Genomic DNA, 23,242 nt, shown 5'->3' with positions numbered 1-23,242 from the left:
AAACTCATCTTTTTTATTTTTAAATTGGTTTGGGGTTAAAAATATTAGTCAAATATATTCTTTAAGTGGATATCCACGATTTAAAAACGCTCATGAATGATGTTTACTTGAATGAAAATTATAATTTTAATTCATTATCCACGACTTGAAAATGATGGTGAATGATATTTATTGAGAATTAGAACTTTAATTTATTATATATAATATTTATTTTATTCTTTGTGATTGTCTTTAAGCATTTCACATTTGTTTGAATTCTCTAGTACTTGATCAATTAACATGGAAGGGCAATTTAAATGGTATATATACTGTTATGGATGATTATAACTACCTCAACATATTTGAATTTGTTCAAAATACAACATGCAATAACTCTTGGAAGTTAGTGTGACATATTCCTGCTCTTGTGAAGGTAAAATTCTTTTTTTGGACGATTAAATAAGTCATTTTCTACGAGATCAATATTTTATCATCGTGGTATACTCTCGACGAATCTCTGTCCTAAATGCAATCAAGAGGCTGAGACGACTCTACACTGCCTGAGAGACTATAAATTTACTACTCATTTTTGAAAATCTATTGGCTTCTTGGACCCTCACTATTCTTCTAAGGGGAAGTTTATATGATTGGATTAGACATGGGATCGATGATGACTCTATCTTTTTTTGTTGGGGAGTCTGGGAGAGTCGTGAGCACCAATGTGACCTATGTTATAAGACCATAAGAGAGAGAGAGAGAGAGAGAGAGAGAGAGAGAGACCACATCTCAACTCATGACCTTAAGGTGGTAGGTGAGTGGATCATCTCTCTTATAAATCAACATTTCAGTCATTCATAGACGATGCAAGACTTTAACCACTCACACTTGCACTAACATTCTCCCCCACAAGTGTGAGTCTCTCACATCCTATAACAGGATTCACCACCGGATCTAGCTTCCTCTCCCCCACCAAGTCGAACCACGACTCTGATACCATTGTTGGGGAATCCGGGAGAGTTAGATAGTTTCAGTGTCTAGGGTTTTGGTTGATTGATTTGAAATGTTAATGGTGCTTGGATTCATGACTTTGCAGGTAATATTAGTTATTCCAACATCCTTCATACTAAATTGATGGCATTATATCATGGATCACAGATGATCTAAGAACTTGACATAAAAAATCTAATGTGTTATTCTGACTCCAACTCTATTATCTAACTTATCTCAGAATCTGTTAATGTATGACATTACTATGTCGCATTTCTTCATAATATCTCAGAGTCTGTCAAAAATTGAATGTTTATACTAATTATCTAATAAAATATAAAACTGATAATGATGTTATAAACTTATCTTTTTGCATAATCTCATATTGGATAATATATAATGATTATGCAAACTAGAGGACATTTTATAATTTATGTACGTGATTGTTCATTACACATTCTATATGTTTTTCTATTAGATATTATAAAAATTTGAAATTACTCTTTTCAAAAGGGTATCTACTAAGAGCCTCGTATTTTTTTAAATGATTTTGTTTAAAATATAATCATTAGACTTATTCTTTTAATTTTTATTGAGTGAAAGTAAAGAAAAAGTAAAGCATAAATATATTCGAAAGATAGCTTTTCAATCAGGCCGGCTTTAAGGAAAGACAAAGAAATAGGGTCGAGACCTCATTTTTATTATAAAAATTAAATTTATATTTAAAATTATATTAAAAAATTTAAAAATGGAAAATTATCTTGTAATGATCACTAGTTGAGTTGTAGTAACTAGCAAGGTCTTAATAAAATGTTTATTAAAGAGTACTGTGTTTGATCCATAATGTGTCATTTTTTATTATTTAAATTGTATTTTTTAATGAGAATTTTTTATGGCATTTTAGATGTTTTTAATGCATCATGTGAATTTTTACAAATGTTCATGATTTCGAAGATACATCTTCGAACGTATCCTAACACACACTCAACAAAGGTCATTCTGAGTTATGCATTTTTTATTTACTTTATTCTGGAGATGCATCTCCAGAATGTTTCCGTAGTTACATCTCCAGAGACACACCAGTAATAGAATCAACATAAAAGTAATTTTTCAAAATGAAATTGACACCCATAACATAAAATAAGCATTACAATTATTAGATTTAATTATTAGATTTAATTCATATTTAAGTTTGTTAGATATTAGATTTAAATATTAGATTTGATTCATATTTAAGTTTGTTAGATATTAGATTTAAATATTAGATTTGATTCATATTTAAGTTTGTTAGAGGCTTATAAATAGGGTGTCAATCATTGTAACTTTTAATCATGTTTTGTAGCCGTCATTCTTAATAGAATATTCATCTTTTATTCTACCTTTGCACCAACAATTGGTATCTAGAGCTCCGGTTCGGATTCATTGGGAAACACGGGAAACACGAGTGAACGTGAGGTCTTGTGTGTTTGGTTTTGATTCTTAGATTCGTGTTGAATCTTGAACAAAATCTGATCAGAATTTTAATTCTGTGGGTTGGGAAACACTGTGTGAGAAATCTGAGTGTACTGTGCAAGGTAGAAAGATGAACGGAAACGGCAACATGAACACCAAACTTCCAGTATTTGACGGTAAAAACTGGAATCGTTGGATGATCCAAATGCGTGTACTGTTCGGTGCTCAAGATGTTCTAGATCTTGTCACTGATGGTTATGTTCCGGTAGCAGCAGATGCGACGGATGAACAGAAAAACGCGCAGAAGAAAGTAAGGAAGAAGGATCAGAAAGCATTGTTCTTCATTCATCAATGTGTTGATGTAAATGTGTTTGAGAAGATTGCAGATTCAACGACAGCAAAGGCTACGTGGGACACACTGGTTAGATGTTATGGTGGTGACGCATCAGTGAAGAAGGTGAAGCTTCAGTCCTTGAGAAAGCAATATGAGAATCTCAACATGAAGAATAATGAGAAAGTTTCTGAATACATCTCCAGAGTGATTCTGATCACTAATGAGATGAAAGCGTGTGGAGAAACTCTTTCTGAAGAAACAATCATGGAGAAGGTATTGAGATCCCTTACCTGTCAATTTGATTACATTGTGGTAGCAATAGAACATTCCAAAGATCTGAGCACCATGAGAATTGAAGAGCTGCAGAGCAGTCTAGAAGCGCAAGAGTTGCGTTTGACTGAGAGAACTTCTGAAAGGGAAGTAGAGCAGCAGGCTCTGAAAGCAACTTCTGATAGGAGGTATCAGAAGCAGTCAGAAGCCAGGAGAAGATCTGATGGTGGTCAGAAGTCAGAAAGCTCAACCTCTGATAGACAAAAGAATGCTCAGAAGGGAAAAGAGAAGTATGACAAGAAGAAGATCCAATGTTACTGTTGTAAGAAGTTTGGTCACTTTGCTAGAGACTGTTGGTCAAACAAGGAGAGAAAATCAGAAGAAGCAAATATAGCCAGAAGTTCTGATGACGAATCTGTGCTATTGATGGCCTTTGAATCTGATGATATGGATCTGATAGACTGGTGGTATATGGACACTGGCTGTTCAAATCATCTTACTGGAAACAAGAAATGGCTGGTTGACTTTGACTCTGAAAAGAGGACAAAGATCAGATGTGCTGATGACAAATATCTTAATGCAGAAGGTATGGGAAATGTCAGAGTGATTCTGAACAATGGGAAAACAGCATTGATTCAGAACGTGTGGTATGTACCTGGCATCAGAAGCAATCTGATGAGTGTGGGACAATTAATTGAGAAAGGTTTTTCAGTTACCATGAAAGACAATCTTCTAAAGTTGTATGACTGCAATCAGAAGTTGATTATGGAGTCAGAACAGGGAAGGAATAGAACATTCAAGGTGAATGTCAGAACTGCAGACTCAGAATGTCTTAGTGCAACAAGTGCTGAGAAGGAGAGTGAGCTGTGGCACAGAAGATTTGGTCATTTGAATTTCAGAAGCTTAAAACATCTGAATTCAAAGAAGTTGGTACATGGAATTCCTGCAATTAAGAAGCCTGAAAAGTCATGCAAAGTTTGCATGGAAGGAAAACAACCACGATTGCCATTTGCGTCAGAAACTGCTCCAAGAGCAAAACATGCCTTGGGAGTTGTACATTCTGATGTGTGTGGTCCATTTCCAGTAGCATCGATGGGAGGGAATAAATACTTTGTGTTATTTGTTGATGAATTCACAAGAATGACATGGGTATCCCTTATTAAGTTCAAACACGAGGTGTTTGATGAATTCAAGAAGTTCAGAATGAAGGCTGAGAATCAGAGTGGTCAAAAGCTGAAGATTCTTAGAACTGACGGTGGAGGTGAGTATAACTCCAAAGAGTTCCAGAAGTTCTGTGAGGAGAATGGAATTGAGCATGAGGTTACTGCTCCTTATACCCCTCAACACAATGGTCTTGCTGAAAGAAGAAACCGAACTTTGCTTGATATGGTGAGAAGCATGCTAAAGGAGAAGAAGCTTCCTCAGAAGCTCTGGGGAGAAGCTGTTGCCACCGCAACGTATGTACTCAACCGATGTCCTACGAAGAAGTTGAAGGAAATAGTTCCAATACAGAAGTGGACTGGAGATAAGCAAAGTGTTAGTCATCTGAAGGTGTTTGGTTCTGTTTGCTATAAACATGTTCCAGAAGCCAGAAGACAGAAGCTGGATGATAGAAGCAAAGTGATGATTCTGATAGGGTACCACAGTACAGGTGCATACAAGCTCTATTGTCCAGAAACCAATAAAATTGAATTCAGCAGAGATGTGATTGTGAAGGAATCAGAAGTTTGGAATTGGGATAAGTCTCAATCTGACTCTGATGTTAGAACCTCTGAAGAAAGGTCAGAGTTCAGAATTTCTGAGGCTGGAGTAAACTCTGATATTGATTCTGATTCTGATAGTGATTCTGACTCTGGAGAAGACTCAGAAGATGAAGGTGACTTTGATGATCCAGACTCTGATGACCCAGACTCTGATGGTAATCCAGATTCTGGTGGCAATTCAGACTCTGGAAATATGCCAGACCCTGAAGATGGTCAAAGCTCTGGAGGAAGTCAACCATCTGAAGCTAGAAACTCTGAAGCTCAAGACTCTGAACAAGTTCAGAGACCACAAAGAATCAGAAACATCCCCAGAAGATATGCAGAATTTGACATGCTGAAAGACACTGAAGTAGACTCTGAAGGAGAAGTTATTCAGTGTGCCATGTTAGTAGACTCTGAACCCATAAGTACAGAAGAGGCTCTTAAGCAGAAGCTCTGGCTGAAGGCCATGAAAGAAGAACTTGATGCTATAGAGAGAAACAAGACTGGAAGTTCTGAACAAGAGATAGCCAAGTTCAAGAAAGTTCTGATGAATGAATTCGAAATGACTGATCTAGGCAAAATGACATACTTTCTAGGGATGGAGTTCAGATACTCTGAGAAAGGTATTATTTTGCATCAGCTCAAGTATGAATTAGAACTTCTGAAGAGATTTGATCTGAAGAATTGTAAGATTACTGTTACTGCATGCCAAGCTGTGTGGATTCTGAATCTATTGCAGGATCTGAAGATTAAAGTAAACAAACCTCTGAAGCTGATGATTGACAACAAGTCTGCAAACAATCTTGCCAGAAACCCAGTGTTGCATGGGAGAAGCAAGCACATTGAGACCAAGTATCATTTTCTGAGACATCAAGTTCAGAGGGGAGTGTTAGAAGTTGTACACTGCAGCACTCAGAAGCAGTTGGCAGATGTTCTGACGAAAGCTATCAAGACTGATCAATTTCTCAGATTAAGGGATGGAATTGGTGTTACAAGTTTTGATGGAATATGAATTAAGGGATGGTATTAGATTTAATTATTAGATTTAATTCATATTTAAGTTTGTTAGATATTAGATTTAAATATTAGATTTGATTCATATTTAAGTTTGTTAGATATTAGATTTAAATATTAGATTTGATTCATATTTAAGTTTGTTAGAGGCTTATAAATAGGGTGTCAATCATTGTAACTTTTAATCATGTTTTGTAGCCGTCATTCTTAATAGAATATTCATCTTTTATTCTACCTTTGCACCAACAACAATGATGATTTCAACATAAACTACAATATTACATTTCAATATCCCGGTGGACGTTTGCACATCTTCAGAATATCTTCGACCGATTTTTGTAGCGTCGGTTCCAACTCGAGCGGAACTTTTGTTTCGAAACGGAAATATATATTTCACATATCTCTAACATCCGCTTGCGTCTTGAGCTCAAATTTGATGAACGGTACCCGAGCTTCACAATCCTTCGTTTGTCTTCGTAAGGTAAGAGATAGTGGATTTCGTCTTTGATATCTTCGAGGGAGGTAAAATCGGTGAGCTTAAACCTTCGCCCAGATGTAGTGCCCGAGAAGGAGACATTTGTGACATACTAATGAATGTTTATTGGTAACATTTGAGATATTTTCAGTTTGTGTAAAATATAACATAATAGCACCTAAATTTATATAAGGCAAAGAACAATATGGATTACTCATTAACTAGCATATTGATTCCAGAGAAATATCTCTGGAACCGCACCTTATTATCTTGTTCTGGATATGCATCTCTGAAACTTGTCATGAACCAGTTTCAAAACAAAACCTATTTTTTCATTGACAAAAACACAAATGTTGTCATATTGATTACTCATTAACTAGCATATTGATTCCAGAGAAATATCTCTGGAACCGCACCTTGTTATCTTGTTCCGGATATGCATCTCTGAAACTTGTCCTGAACCAGTTTCAAAACAAAACCTATTTTTTCATTGACAAAAACACAAATGTTGTCATGGGGAAGATAAAAAAATGCATAAAGATAAAATATGAACAAAAAGTAAACATATAACACGTCATTTATATTGAGACACAATTACATACAATTCTTTGTCCGGTTAAACAAGAAATTAAAATGAATTGAAACATATGTCATCAGCTAAATCTATAGGTGGTACTGCTCATAATTCCGGAGATGCATCTTCAGAATATCTACTGAACTGTTAAATAATTAAGGTATTTTTTAAAATATTCCGGAGATGCATCTCCGGAATAAAAACTATCCAATATATAGGGCACCTCTCAGAATGACCTTACTTGTGCAATAGATGTGTTCGGAGATGCATCTCCGAAAATAAAGGATATTTGTAGAAATTCACGTGGTGCAGTAGAAAGATCTAGGGTGCTTTAAAAAAAATTAATTTTAATTTTTTTATAAGAATACTACCTCGAAACTACATTCAAAAATTATCTTTTGTAATTCATGTAAACTCTAAAGAGTGAAATTAATTAAATAATAAAGATTAATGGATGTTCTTTCCTATAGGAGCAACGGTTTTATGAAAAATTAATTTTGGGTAATGAGATTCCGCATAGTTCAACTTATGTGACTTATTAAAAAAACTAACAATTTGTAAATTCAATTAGTGTGAAATTTCAAATAAATAAAAAAATTCTATTGCATATTTAATGGTGCTCTCAATTTCGGTGAAAAATCAATAATGTCTCTAAAATTTGGAAATACACTTTTGGATGCACCAAAATGCACATACCTCAATGAAATCTCAGAAACAGTCAAAACGAAGTTGAACAAATTCAAAAATTTAGTTTCGTAGTTGTTACAAAATCATATCTCCAAAATATTCTATGTTTCCTCAAATAAATAAATAAAAATTAGAAATAGGAACAACATAAACTAACATTAATAATTGTTATGACATACATAAAATATATAATATTACATAGACAACTGTTAACGTAAATCTAACATTACATTTCTGGTTGAGGATATTTCAAGATCTTTAGAACATCTTCAGTCGATCTTGCAATCGTCACATCCACCTAGATCAAACTTTTTGTTCGTAACAGTGAAATGTACTCCACATAACAGTTAAGTTTTCATTTGTTTTCAGTCCAAACTTGTTGAATTGTATCTTTTCATCGTTATAAATCGAGGGTGAATGATAGAGCTTCAAAACTCTTCAATTGTCTGGGTATCGCAATCGTTTCTCTAGTGTGAAATTCATATTGACAAGACAAGTAATCTTTGTGAACCTAAATTTAAGATGGGGACTCTCGCAGTTGAAGTAGACAAATGCGAGTTGTGAATATTGAGACATTCTTTGGTGGTTTGCTAACAGTGTGATGGGCGCTCATATTTATACAAGTTTTAGATCAATATGGATCATGAAAACCCAATCATGTCTTACACGATATTTCGGAGATGTATTTCCAAATTAACCCTATTTCGTTTAGTAAATCATGTAAAAAAGGGTTTTCTACGAAAATGCAGTTCAAAATTGTCCCCTGTTAGTATTTTTTTTTAATAAAATGGGATGAGTCAGAAAGTACAATTTTGCATTAACCCCTCACAACTACTGTTCATGCATAATTTATTATGGAGACCATGTTTTAAATTGAAACAGAGAAATTTAGAAAAATAGAACAACCTATATATATATATATATATATATATATATATATATATATATATATATATATATATATATATATATATATATATATATATATATAATGTATCAAGTTTACATCGTTGAAAATATCAATCCAACATTACATACAAAAAACAATTCATCACCTAAATATATTATTAGATACAAATTAAAATGCATCAAAAAATGTGTCACCACCTAAATTTATATGTATGGATGATTTCGCCTTTGAATTTTGCTTATATGATTATCTTTCAATCTTGATCAACATGGTGAATTCTTCCATCCTATTCAAAAGGTTGTCCGACCAAGTTTCAGGTTCTTTTATGGAATGAGTTGTCCACTCTGGTCATATCTGTGGAATATGACATCTCAGTTTCAAATACACTTAAGCAAAATATAGTGATTTTGAAAGTCACCTAATATATATAATGCGTCGGGTCATATTTTGAGGTGGGTCACTCCGAAATGGAAAAAAAAATCGAGAAGCCATATCTTGTCAGATCATACACACATTATCTCGTTATGATGATTTTGTACCATTTGGTTTACGGAGTCCAAATCTCTTAATAATCACCTTTACTATTTCCCAACCAATTCTTCAATGTACCATGAGAAGATTTAACTATATCAGTTTTTGTATTTCCGAAGTTTTTAACCAGATCGTTCCAAGCACAAACAATCTTCTCCTTCATCTGGTCTAGGATTGTACTTTCAACATATTTCTAGAAATCCAAATATTTCGAACACACCCTTCTGAAATGTATTACAGAATCGTCATATAACTCTTACGTTGAAGAATTTATTATAATATTACAGGAATCCATTATGTTTTCCAATATCACACTATATTTGACCATTTACCCATGTTCACCCTTGATTTATTTGGTCCCTACCACAATCTCAAATCTACTTCTCACATTTTATGTTATGTGATACCTACAAAATAATCCATATGATATAGAAAACACATTTGCAACCGAATTCATCAGTGTTGTATCACGATTGGTGACAATGACCTTTGGCATGTTTTCTTGGTCCTTCAACATAGTCTGAAACACTTCAAAAGCCCAAGTAACACTATTCTGTTTTTCACTTTCCAAAAATGCAAACCCAGCTGAAAAAATCATTTATGTAGAAGTAACACTAACAATTTCTAAAAGTGGAAGCCTGTACTTGTTGATCTTATATGTTGAATCAATAATGACCATGACGGAATATGTGTTGAACAACTTGATAGAGTCAGGATGAGTCCAAAATATATCTCGAACAATTTCTCCACCCCCGCACACTTTGTTCCTGGATGCATAATGATTATCATAAAAAAAAGCTTCAACAATTGTTTCATTTCAGTTCTTGGACCTCTTATCGCCTTTTTGTTTCAATCACGAACATTGTATATTTTTTTGATATTTGAGACATTCTGAGGTCTTTTCCATTTTAGAGTTGCAAGTATGTTTTTGAGCTACACCATGTTCACTGTCATGCCAGAAACAAGATCTTTCTCTTCAGGATTAAGATAATATGCAATGGGATGATCAACTAACTTATAACCCAAGTCATGATTATGTATACCATAAACCACATTAAATGTCCATGTATTATTCTTCATAAAGTACTCTTGCAACTTAAAAGAACACTCACGTTTCCTCGAACCAACGACATCCCATTTCAACTTCCAGATAGGTTTTATGTACTTGTCACTTCTTTCACATCTCATTGTCACAAATTCCTATCTTCTATCAGAACCATAATCTGATCTCTCGATTACAAAGTCAAACCCCAATTTAGGAGCCTACTTTCGGATCCGTTGGAGCATATGCTCTCAAATAAACAAAATCCTATTTATTTGTAAATTATTTATCAACATCTACCTCAGTATCAACCGGTTTAACATTCATACACACAATAGGTTTTAGGACAGTGTCAGGGTGCACCATATCTAAGGGAAACCATAACAGAACAAAATTTAAAAAATCACAAAATTCAACATTACAATAATCTGAAAATACACTTATGTATTACAGTCAACAATAATTCAGACTTACACTTTCGAACGCAACATTCATTTTTTCAAAGCAAAAACCAGATTCTAGCAAGTAATGAGGAAGTAAATACATGTACATTACGTTAAACTTCAAAGCTTCTTTTGCTCCTTTTGATGTGAACAAATAAAGGAAAGTTATTTTGAAGTAGAAAACTTAATTTAGTATGGAAAAAGGTTAAAAATTATGGTATGATCATGAGTGAAGAATACGTCAAGGTACAAGGTGGTGCTTTATTCAATTTCCCGCTTGAAAAATCCGGAACTGGACTTTCGAATTATTCATTGAGTTGTGAAATAAATGTAGATAGGTCTCTCACTTACGTGTTTTGGTGTTTTTATGTTTGATTAATCCTTTGCTCCCCTATTTTTTTTATTTAATCAAATAATTTCTTTAGTAACTATCATTTGAATACTTGTTAAAACATAGATGAAAATAATCAAGACGTGTGGGCACCTAAACTATTTGGTGTTAAGATATAATGCAAGTTAGTTAGTTAGTTACTTGGTTACCAAGTTAGTAAGTTAGTAAGTTTGTTATGTAAGTTACTTAGAGTATAAGTAACTTTGTATATAAATACATGTATGGTGTAATTCAGTTTAACAACTTTTAATATAATTACTTTTCATTCTCTCTAAATATCTCTTTCATTCCTTCCCCGCCCGAGTGTATTAGCACTAACAAATTGGTATCTAGAGCTTTTGGTTCGTCCTTCTTGATCGGAAATTCAAGAACTGCACATCGATGGTCGTGTTTCCAAGGATTGTGAATTGTATTCGCTGCAAAGATGAATGTAGCAATGATATTCCCAATTCTTAATGGAAAAAATTGGATTCGATGGAAAAAACAGATGCAGTCATTGTTTGGTGTTTATGAAACCCTAGAAGTGGTTACTAATGGTGTTCCTAGGCTTGCTAACACCGTAAACAATTCTCAGAGAATCACTCACAAGGAAGCCAAGAAGAAAGATTATAAGGTTGCGTTTTGTATTCAATCTACAATAGATATGACAATTTTTGACCGTATTTCCCATGTTGAATCGGCGAAGGAGGCATGGGATATTCTTGTCAAGTATTATGAAGGTGGTGAGAAGGTTAAAGTTGCAAAGTTGCAGACACTGCGAGGGCTGTATGAGTTATTGCAAATGAGAGAAGATGAAAAGATTTCAGGCTATATCTCGAGTGCATAATCGTGTTCATCTCATGAAAGGTTGTGGTGAAGTCCTAACTAATAAGTTGATAGTTGAGAAGGTAATGTGTACATTGACCTCTCACTTTGATCATGTTATCGTAGCCAGTCCAGAATCCAACAATATTGAAACTAGAAGATTTGGTTGGTTCGTTGGAGGCACATGAGTTAAGGATTATCGAAAGGAAATTCGATACAAGCACTATAGGCCCAGACATGGAAGAATCATGGTGGTTTCAACAAGTTTTAGGAAAAAAGAGACAAGAATCAGAGTAAGAAGTCTTTGGTGAACTCTCAAAAGCATAAGGTTGATGATAAGGCTTCTGAATCCTCGAAAAGAGAAGAAGGAACCTCATATTAGAAAGACAAATGGAAAAAGAAAAGTGTGCAGTGTTATAACTTTGAAAAATGGGGTCACTTGGCCAAGAATTGCTAGTACAAGAAAGAAAATGGAGCGACAAAACGCAAGGATGATAAAGGAGCAAACCTTGCAAGTTAATACTTAGATGATTATGAAGGTATGGTGTTTATGGATGCAGTAGCAAATGAGCACGTCGACTCCAAGACCTGGTTCCTCGACACAGGTTGCTCGAATCACATGACGGGTCGAAGAGTGTGGTTATAAAATTTCAAAGAATCGAAGAAGAGAAAGGTAAGGCTTGGAGATAATAACTTGTTGCAAGAAGAAGGTACTGGTAACGTAGTCATTCAAAGGAGTAATGGAGCAAAAGCTATTATCAAATATGTACTTTATGAAGCTAGCATGAAGTGCAATTTACTAAGTGTTAGACAACTGGTCGAAAAAGGTTTCTCAGTGGTTATGAAAGATGGAATCTTAGAATTGTTCAACTCCTAGAATAACTTGATCTTAAAATCTCATATATCGAAGAATATGACACTTTAAACCATGATCAGTTCGACTGAGGTACAATGTCTAATAACAGTTGTCGACCACAAGCATAGTTGGTTATGGAATTTGAGGTTTAGCCATTTTAATTTTATATCACTCAATCAATTTATTACTCAAGATATGGTAACTGGTATATCAAGTCTTGTGATGCCCGACAAACTCTGTGAAGGTTGCTTAGTAGGGAAGCAATCCCGAAAGTCTTTCGTTTTCGACTATGCCAAGGATATCCTCCTGCATACTAGAAGTAGTACATTCAGATGTATGTGGCCCATTAAGGATCATACCATTGGTTGAAACAAGTATTTTGTCTCATTTATCAATTAGTATAGTCAAAAAAATTTGATCTACGTGATTAGGCACACAAACAAAGTATTTTCAATCTTTAAGAGATTCAAAATGCTTGTCAAAAACCAAAGTGAAAAGAAAATCAAGGTTCTGCGAATAGATGGTAGTGGAAAATACACATCTAAGATATTTGAAGAGTTTTGTGCAGAACATGGTATTTATCACGAGGTAACTGATCCTTACACGCCTCAACATAATGGAATAGCAAAAAGAAGAAATAAGACCATATTGGATATGGAGAGATGCATGATGAAGCAGAAGAATCTGCCAAAATCCTTATGGGATGAAGCAGTTACTATTGTTGTTTATATTCTGAATAGGTTCCCTACCAAGAAACTGAAGAACAAGGTTCTTGATGAAGTATGGAGTGGAAAACGACCATTAGTGAGTTATCTAAAGGTGTTTGGCTCTATTTTCTACAAGCATGTTCCTGATGCTAGGAGAATGAAGCTTGATGATAAGAATGAACCTATGATTCTGGTAGGATATCATAATATTGGAGCATACAAGCTATTCAATCCAATCAATGTTAAGATCGTTATGAGTCGAGACATCGTTATTGCTGAGAACTCTGCCTGGGATTGGGATTCGAGTGATGCAACTAACAAGCCATTTATGAGTTATGGCCTTGACGAAGAAAGTAAGGAGCACAAAGAATTTCCAACTAATGATGTTTCAGTCATAGTCGAAGTCGAAGCATACAATAGAGAGGGTATGGCTAGCACAAGCCAAAGACCTCAAAGAACCAAAGTTCTCCCAGTAAGGTTGCAAGACTGTAAAATGGTTGGTGATGATGAAGTCACACCAGATGGAGATTTGGTTCATTTTTCTTTACTTGCAGAAGATGAACCAATCAACTATAGTAAGGCCTTAAAGGATAAATAATTGAAGGAAGCTATGGTCAAAGAGTTACAAGCGATTGAAAGAAATATTACATAGGAACTAGTCTAATTGCCAACACACACAAAAGATATTGAAGTAAAGTGGGTGTTCAAGATGAAGCATAATCCTGATGCGTTAATTGTAAGACATAAGGCAAGATTAGTAGCTCGAGGATTTCTTCAGAGAGCGAGACTCGGGTACTCTGAAGTATATGCACTAGTAGTAAGATTGAAGAATGTCGGATTGGTGGTAGCATTGGCATGTAAGCAAGGTTGGTCGACATTTCACTTAGATGTGAAATCAACATTTTTGAATGGTCTCCTAGATGAAGTCGTGTATGTCACACAACCACTTGGATTTATGATACGGGCGGAAGCAAGGAAAGTGTATAAGTTGCACAAAGCTCTTTATGGTCTCAAACTATCACCTATGGCATATAAGAAGAAGACCGACTCATACTTAGTCGAATTGGGATTCATCAAATGTAGGTCTCAGTATGATGTCTATGTACAAGTCATGGCACAAGATATAACCATAATTTACTTATATGTCAATGACTTGCTAGTAACTGGAAATAGCATGGAGAACATGTTGAAGTTCAAGGAGGTGATGAAGATGGAATTCGAAATGTCGGATCTAGGAAACTTGTCGTATTTCCTAGGCATGGAATTTCAAATTACCAAATAAGGTATGGTGTTGTATCAAAGAATGTATGTCAAAGAAATACTCAAGAGATTCATGATGGATGATTTGAATCCCACATTCTCACATATCAAACCTAATATGAAATTAGAGAAGCACGGAGAGAAGGACAAGGTTGATGCCACTTGTTCAAACAAATTGTAGGATCTTTGAGGTATGTGTACAACAACAAACCTGGTATATGTTTCTCAATCGGATTGGTAAACAAATACATGGATGAACTAAAGGTGTCACACATGAAGGATGCAAGAAGAACCCTGAGATACCTAAAAGGATCAATAAATTGCGGAATCATGGTTTCACGAGATTCTAAAAGCAGAGAAGCTATGATTAATTGTTATTTAGATGTTGATTGGTATGGAGATAAGGAAGATCGAAGAAGCACAACTGGTTATTTTTTTCAAGTATTTGGTGTCTCAATCTCATGGTGCTCGAGAAAGCAACTTGTGGTGGTATTATCATCGTGTGAAGCTGAGGATATAGCAGGATCATATGTTGCTTGTCAAGCAATTTGGATCATATATGTGCTGGATAAGATAGAGGTCAAATTAAAGAAACTTTTGGTGTTGCAGATCGACAACAAGTCAACCATTAATCTTGCAAAGAATCCAATTCATTATGGAAGGAGTAAACACGTTGAAGCTAAATTTCACTTCCTAAGGGAGAAGGTAAATCAAGGTGAACTTGAAGTGAGACATTGTTCGAGTGAAACACAGTTGACCAACAATTTTACCAAAGAATTGAAGATTGACAGTGTCCTAAATTTGAGAAAGAAATTAGGAATAATTCAGATCGATGATGATTAATTTGTGTTTGACAACTTGAATTATAAGGGAGTACGTTGAGATATAATTCAAGTTAGTTAATTAGTTACTTGGTTTCCAAGTTGGTCATTTATTAAGTTTGTTATGTAAGTTAGTTAGAGTACAAATTTATTAAATTTGTTATGTAAGTTCCATAGAATACAAGTAACTTTGTATATAGATTGATAGAGTAATTTAATTTAACAACTTTTAATGCAATTACTTTTCATTCTCTCTAAATCTCTCTTTCATTCCTTATCCATCCAAGTGCATTAGCAGTAACATTTGGTGACTGCAATGTAAGAGTTAAAAGTTAGAATTACAAGGATGATTTCGAACTTGCAAATTGTTAACCACTTCGATTTCTCTCTTAAAATGTGTCTCATAAACAACATTTCCTAATTGAAGCTTATACACATTGTTTCTTTGCTATCTAATAGTTTCCATTTTCATGTTCTTCTATTCCTATTTCTTATATATCTTGAGTATTATAAGTTTTTGTTTTGTTGACTTCGTTTTATTAATGTAAGCCTAGTGAAATTAGACGTAGTTGATATTTCTTCAACAATTTTTTTATTAAAAAGTAAACTGAAATAATCATACAATGGCATTTGTATTATATTACTTTTACACAATTAAATTAATTTACATCATAGTTTTCAATTGATTTTAAAAATATCATTATCAATCACAAATAGCTTCTTTCATAATCAAGTATCCCAACATCGATTATCATCGGATAATAACATATGATACAAGTAGCAAACAAAGGACAAGGGACTAGATCACCAAAATTTTATCATCAGATTTGCTATACAGAAAATAACATTGTACAATAACAAAACTCTTATCTCACCAAGTCATATAAATAATCATAATCATACAGCGGAGTGCCCTTTTGTATAAAACGTCTATAAATCAATAAATTTGAGTAAACGAAAAATACTGAAATTTCCTTCAATTATCATACACAATCATATACTTAAACAAATTTGAGTCCTTAAACTTCGGCAATCAAATTACTAAAAGGCATGACAGTTTGCCCGTGTGAGATCACCAAAGAACTCAACCTGTTTCTCTTCATAGCAATTATTTTCTCTATAATCACCCTGATCTCAAAGCTTTAAAAAGTCAGTGTAATCCACACACACCCCTTTGGCATTTTACATACAGCTTAACATGGTGTGGCGAAGAAGGTATATTCTGAACTGAATGCCAAATATATTTGCCTCGTTGACTATTTGAGCCTAACCTGAAGAATTAGATGCACTTGCTTTTTGAAAATTGTCCTTAGCTCTTCGTTGGCTTCTATTCCTATTCTCCTGTTAAACAAACATGAACAAACAAACGTTTACTGCTACAATAATGTCATATCATAAGCAAGTGAAATTGGGATAACAATAAAAAAAATTGCAACAGAAAAGCTGAAGAAAAAGGTACCCAATTTTTGAGCCATTCTTCCCTATGAGAATCTTGCGTTGGCTTAATTTGTTAGTAACAAAGTGTTGCTCAATCCTAATAGAACCATCTCGCAACTCTTTCCAATCAACCAACCTATGTTCAATATCATATGGAATTTCCTGAATTAAGAAAAGCATTAGCCAATAATACTATTATCTAATCCTACAACACACTCTATCACAAATTCCAATTATAAATTAGAAGAACAAGTGAATTCAAGAACTACCTGATGTACATGGTCCAACAACCTTTCACGCACAACCTCTAATGATATCATTTTCATAACTTCCTCGGTCATGGTAAACGGATCCTCTTCCCAGGGTCGTTCTACTGCCTATTGAATAAGAAATGGTTTAAATTCCAACGTTAAGTCTTGGAGTGTATAATCCGATATATCAGAAGAAATCTATAAAAAAATGTAATTGTAAAAGTATAGTAAATGCACATGCATAACAAAACAACTGCGATTTTATAAATTAATATTTAGTCTAACACTACAAGATGAGACAGTGTGGCAAAATTATTAAGTCTAACACTACAAGATACAGTATTGCCACACGCGGAAAAGAATATTGTTATTACCTTAAAGTTGTCAATACTATAATTTGTGTATAACTAATAGATAGATGAAGTAGAAAGATACATGCCTGCTCCATCAAGAACTGAGTCAAATCTTTTACTCCAGCCCCCTTCATTCCCGATATCATGAAATGCCTAAATAATAAAATAAGCATTAGAAGCAAGTTTAAGAATCAGAGTCAATCTACAAAAATGTTAAAATCACACTGCAAGCCAATGTCTCCCATAATCTTCATCGAAAAGGAAAAAGATCTTACCTTTCGAATCCAGGAAGATCTTTGAATTCTTCAGCAACCTTCAATAAGTCTTTCTTTTTCTCTACTAAATCAATCTTATTCATACACAAAACTCGCTTTTGATTTGGAATGGACCGCTCTCCCATGCGCTTAATTAGTTTTACAACTCTTGAATCAGGCCTATATTGATGGAATGTTTAAAAAAATGAATGAAATCACTTATAAGGAAAAAGAACAAAGAAACTATGACATAAAAAGAATGTACTCTAATGAGCAAAGAATGTGAAGCCGTAAATATGATCACAAACAACAGATTGTATTCGCACCACCACTAATTCAAGAAAGCAACAATCTGTAAAAGCCTTCCATGGTTCAGACAATCGAAAGAGCGTTGCACACTGCTCGAGTCATTATATAGATCATAGATGACTTTATAAGTTTGAGTAAGAAGCACGGACAAAGACACATACAATGGACATGACAATGGCATGCAGACACCGCTAATGTCTAAAATATAAGTTTAAGTCATTAAATGCGAGCACCAGAATGAAAATGGAGAGTCAAGATTACTACCAAGACTGGATGAAGACAAATACCATAACAAACAAATTAGGAGAGTGGAAATGAGAAACCGGAAAACGGAACTGGGAGAGAAAGATGAAAACTGAAGAAGATGGTGTCTGTATGCGTGAAGACGTGCATATGGAGGAGCCTTTTCAAATGCCTATTTTTTACAATAATAAAAAATGTAGCCGTGTCTGTTCGCAATGTAGTCGTGTCCAAGGAAAGTTGGGGATGTGTCAAAGCGAAGAGAGAAAAATTGGGGATACTTGTCTGGGGTTTTTGACAGACTAACACGAGCCGTACAGGAACCAAACGAGTGTCGGTGTCCGGCATATGTCGAACATGTGGACACACCTAAACCTACGAGTGTTTGTGCTTCATACTGCTTGTGTACAAATGACCCATCATCACACTAATGATTATATAGGAAGGAGCCAAAAGAGTTCCTCTGTTTAAATTCAAAGAGTTGCCAAAAATCGCAATGCCCAACTATAAGTTAGGATGCATTTATACCAGATCTCTTGATAAAAATATTTATGATAAAGGAACAGTAACCATTTGAAGTGGTTACTCAAGCCAAATTATGCAACAAAGCAGACACTTTTACTGGCTTTTTACCAGATCAGGGTAAACAATTTTAACAGTACCTTCGTATTTGGAATTTTTGGAAAAAGGTTTAAAATATTAAGAAATAGGTTGAAACACAAGTGTCAGGGTATTCTTCAAATTTACAAAAAGCCTTTACCTGGTAAGATGTCTATGAACATCAAACATGACTATGAGCACTTCATAGAGATTGACTGAACTCCAAGCACTTTCCACACGAGCCTTGACATCCCTATAAGGGAATCCACCACAATTTAGCATGAGCCCTGGTGTATCAAAAAAACACTGCATATAGAAAATGATGAGTGCAAATATGTAACCACATAAAATGTATCATCAAATTAAAACCCTATCATAAAACAACATGATGAAACAACAAAATCATGGCTAAAATAGTGAGTCTCCAGAGGTCTTAGTGAATATAGTCCCCAAATTAAACAGAGCTGAGCTGACAAAAGGAAAGATAATCAGCCAAGTTACTCACAATTTGGGTGTCTCCTTTTGTCAACACTCCCACAACTTCATGAGTCGTTGTGTTTGTCTTGCGTGAAACAGCCGCCACCTTTGTTCCAACCTAGGGTGATAAATATAAAAAACATAAATCATATTTGGAAATCATTTGACAAGATTTAATACAATGAAGAATGATATGAACCAAATGGTGATCAAAATTTAAACTAATATAAATGGAAATGCTCCTCACAAGTTACAAACAGAGACCAAGAAGCAGCAGAAACAGAAAATAACAGAAATAGAACATGATAAAAGTGAATGGAGCAAGCTCCTTACAAGATGGAAAATAAAATCAAATAATCGATAGCTCCCTTTCAGAGCAAGAACCAGCTTCACTGCATAGTCAAAACCACTCAACAGAATTCCCATATGCCCTTCAGGTCCCCCTCACTTTCTTATAACCACCTCATCACATTTCCTCTTAATGGGTCTATGAATATTAATGGGCTTATCAAAGAATGCTTGAAGAAAAATTGTGAATGAATTCAGCTATGCATCAACTAACTGTGGCTAAAATCAGAGTATTCAGCTATGCATCAACTAACTGATGCAGAAAACTTTGGATTCTCATCAAAAGTCTTCTCTCTTCCACAGTCCCCTGCCCTTGAATCACCTTAGCTACCACATCTGAATTCACATTTATTTTGACTGCAAGATATCCTTTGGAAGAAACTAGAGTTAAACTTTCCAACACCCCCCATAATTCAGCAATGAAGGCATTGCAAGATCCTAACTTCTTAGAGAAATCACAAATACATCGCCCATCATTATCCTTAAAATTTAACTATTTTTAAAAATACTATTCCTAAAATACCTCTTAGGTTTTTGTTTTGCAATGACTCTTCTAATCTCATGAAAAAAGTTCTCATAAAAGGAACATTTGAGACCTAAACTCCTTAATAAGTGTGAAGTTAAATATTTTTGCTTAAAATCGGGGAGGTATTTCATTTGAAAACTCTTACAATCAATCTAAAAGCCAGCAACAACTGAGCCTTATCCCACTAAGTAGGGTCGGCTACATGGATCAACTTCTACCATAATGTTCTATCCAGAACCATGCTTCTCTCCAAATCGATAATGTCTAGTCTTTCTTAATAATTTCTCTTATAGTTTTTCTAGGTCTTTCTCTACCTCTAGTCTCTCCTATGATCTACTATCCTTGCTACAAAATCTATCGTCTTCTCTGCCCAAACCACCTCAGTCTATTTCCCACCATCTTTTCTAATATAGGTGCTTACACTTGAGATTAAAAACCTATGTTTAGCACAATCAAACATTCAATTAGTGAGCTAGTGTTTCATAGGTTAAAATCCAAAACTAAACAGCACAACATGAAAGGAGAAAATAACTAAAATATAACATACCATATAATTAGTGAGTGCAGATTTGCCAGCATTAGGAGCACCAATGATCCCAACAGACAAAGACTTCTGATCCTCATCCTTCACCACACCCAAACTCTCATCTTCTTCCTCTTCCTCTTCATCCTCTTTCTCATTATTCAGTGCAGCCTCTAACAAAGCCTTAGCAAGAATCCTTCTTCTTCTCTCATCCTCTTCCTCCTTAAACTTAACTTTCCCCTTTGTCTCGTCGCCGAACACCAATTTATCGGCCCGGTTTCTGAATTTCTTGTCCCACGTGTGCTTGGGCTTGTGGTCGTCGGGGATTAGGGTTTCGTAGTGGGAACTGTCGAAGGTTGAGTCTGATTGTTCGGAAAGATGAGAATCGGATTCAGGAGGGAGTGGTTCTGCGGAGAAGAAAACGCGGAAGATTGAAGTGGGGTTGGGTTTGGGAGATGAAGTGGAGAGAGTGGTTGCTGTTAGGATTCTTAAGGCTTTCATTGTTTGTTTGGATTCTATGCTGTGGAAGATGAGGAAGAAACCATGGAAGCTTTTTTCGTTGTTGGGGTTTAAGGGGTTAAGGGTTTGCAACGGCTGCGTTTTGTTTTCTTACAATGATGAAGAATTATAAATAATAAATATCTTATTTCATTTTTTTACAAGTTCATCTGAATTCTAATCCATATAAACTGTTTGTGTAATCCATACCAAAAAAAATCATTGTCAATTTTTAGATTGTAAAATTTAAATTATGTGGAAAAAAATTCTCAACATTGGTTGGCATTATAGAATTCATATTATTTATAAAAAAAAAACCTTAAAATAGGTTTAGGTTATAGAATCCAGATTATTTTGAAAATCCCTCCATATAGGTTCGGATTTAAGACTTAAGATTATGTTGAGATTATAGAATTCTAACTATATCAAACACTCCTCAATCGCGGTACGAATTATAGTAACTAGAATTTCATGTTATATTATCTAGATTCACATATTTGATACTAACACAAATAATAACCTAAAAGACATCTAAAAATAATGATTGAAGCAAAAATATCCAAAATCATATATAATATTAAATGTCAAATTAAGTGCATTGTAATATTGTATATAAAATACAAGTACTTCCTATTTGTTTACTGGTGTGAGAATCAAGTAAGGATGTGATATCCTTACTTGCCAACTCATGTATCTTGAATAGGTTCTCACCCATGAAAGATATGGGTGGCTCGGTCCTCAAGAGACAAAATATAGTTCAAGTACTTAGCCTACATATGTTTAATATTGGATGAATTTGTCATATCTTACATGGACTTGAATCGATGCGCTAAAAAAGATATCTAAGATATCTGACCTTGCATAATCCATATCTGATCCGACTAGAAAAGAAATAGATGTTATCCAACAAATGTGTAACTTGGTGATAGGTGTAATTCTCGAACACCATATTATGTAGTAGTATGCGATCTATGTGTTATACATATGCCTCTGTAGTTTTATGTCATGTCAGTTTGTCGAAATGAAGATGTTGGCATAAGGCTCGATCTCCTCGTACTCTCGGTCAAACTTTTGTCCACCAATATCGACAAAATGGTGATACATTCATGCATGCAACAATGTATAATAATCACTAGGCAATATTATATACTAACTAATTATGAACTATTAATTAAATAACATAATTAGATGAAAATGTTATCTGAAGTAATGTCATATATTCTCTTGGTTGCCTCGTCTTTCTTTTTGTTGCAATATTCATCTCCTTATATAAGAAAACCAATATTGATGTCTCATAGGCTTAGTCATTCAAGATGTCGAGATCTCTAAAAAAAACTAAGACACATATCTTGTGGGTGTATGTAACACTCTTGTGGAAATGGTCAAGCCACCAAAAATAATAGATATGTCTTTATTGTAAAATGTATGTGCATGTGAGTTTTCATATCATCGCTCATCTTCTCTATGACACTTACAACTAACACATTCATTACAAATTGCTCATAAATATACCTCTAGTTCGACAACCTCCACTTAAGAAAACTCCACCTCGACCTCTTGAACCTCATGTTAAGGTGTGACTCGAATGGTCCAGTTATATCGTTGTGTATCTTACACGCACACCCATGTCTATTATAGATAGTAGTGAAGTCTCTTTTTCCTCTGATACAAGTCCTTAATATATTATTTATGCCCATTAATAAACAAAACAAAATAATTTGTCAATTTGGTAAGAAAATAACATAAACCTAATTTCAAGGCACTGTCGTGGTTCAGATTATAAAATTCAAAAGCATATCTATGATGCATTCGATTTCTATAATTTAGAATCAAGCCTGAAGTATATTTGAAGTTTACAATTCAGACAATATCGAACACCTAGAAAAAAAAGAAAAAAGCACAATGTATAAAATAAGTAATCAAGAAAATGACTACTAACTTCTTTTGAATAGAAAAATAAGGGTATATTTAAATAAGAGATAAAGGAGGATTTCATTGATTAAAGCAGACTTTAAATTCTAGAATTTGAAAACTACAAAATACTTAGGATTTGTTTGAATGAGTTTTAATTTATAATTATTAAAAGTTATTTTAGAAATCAATTTTAAAATCAATTTTGAAAAAAAAAGTGTGGTAATCATATT

The 23,242-nt window shown here is 34.3% G+C and overlaps 1 protein-coding gene across 1 annotated transcript; it reads right to left on the bottom strand.

Moving 5' to 3' along the window:
- Window positions 1-16,137: 16,137 nt before the first annotated feature.
- LOC127093297 (GTP-binding protein ERG) lies at window positions 16,138-21,226 on the bottom strand. The gene is made up of 8 exons (XM_051032207.1): window positions 20,625-21,226; window positions 19,232-19,321; window positions 18,887-19,032; window positions 17,599-17,757; window positions 17,406-17,476; window positions 16,989-17,092; window positions 16,742-16,881; window positions 16,138-16,623 (listed from the first exon to the last, which is right to left on the bottom strand). Exons 1-8 carry the CDS (start codon window positions 21,099-21,101, stop codon window positions 16,539-16,541), a joined length of 1,272 nt encoding a protein of 423 aa, XP_050888164.1. The 5' UTR covers window positions 21,102-21,226; the 3' UTR covers window positions 16,138-16,538.
- Window positions 21,227-23,242: the final 2,016 nt, after the last annotated feature.

Source organism: Lathyrus oleraceus, chromosome 6 (assembly GCF_024323335.1).
Source record: "Lathyrus oleraceus cultivar Zhongwan6 chromosome 6, CAAS_Psat_ZW6_1.0, whole genome shotgun sequence".
Taxonomy (NCBI): domain Eukaryota; kingdom Viridiplantae; phylum Streptophyta; class Magnoliopsida; order Fabales; family Fabaceae; genus Lathyrus; species Lathyrus oleraceus.
This window is presented reverse-complemented; position numbering and strand designations above follow the sequence as displayed.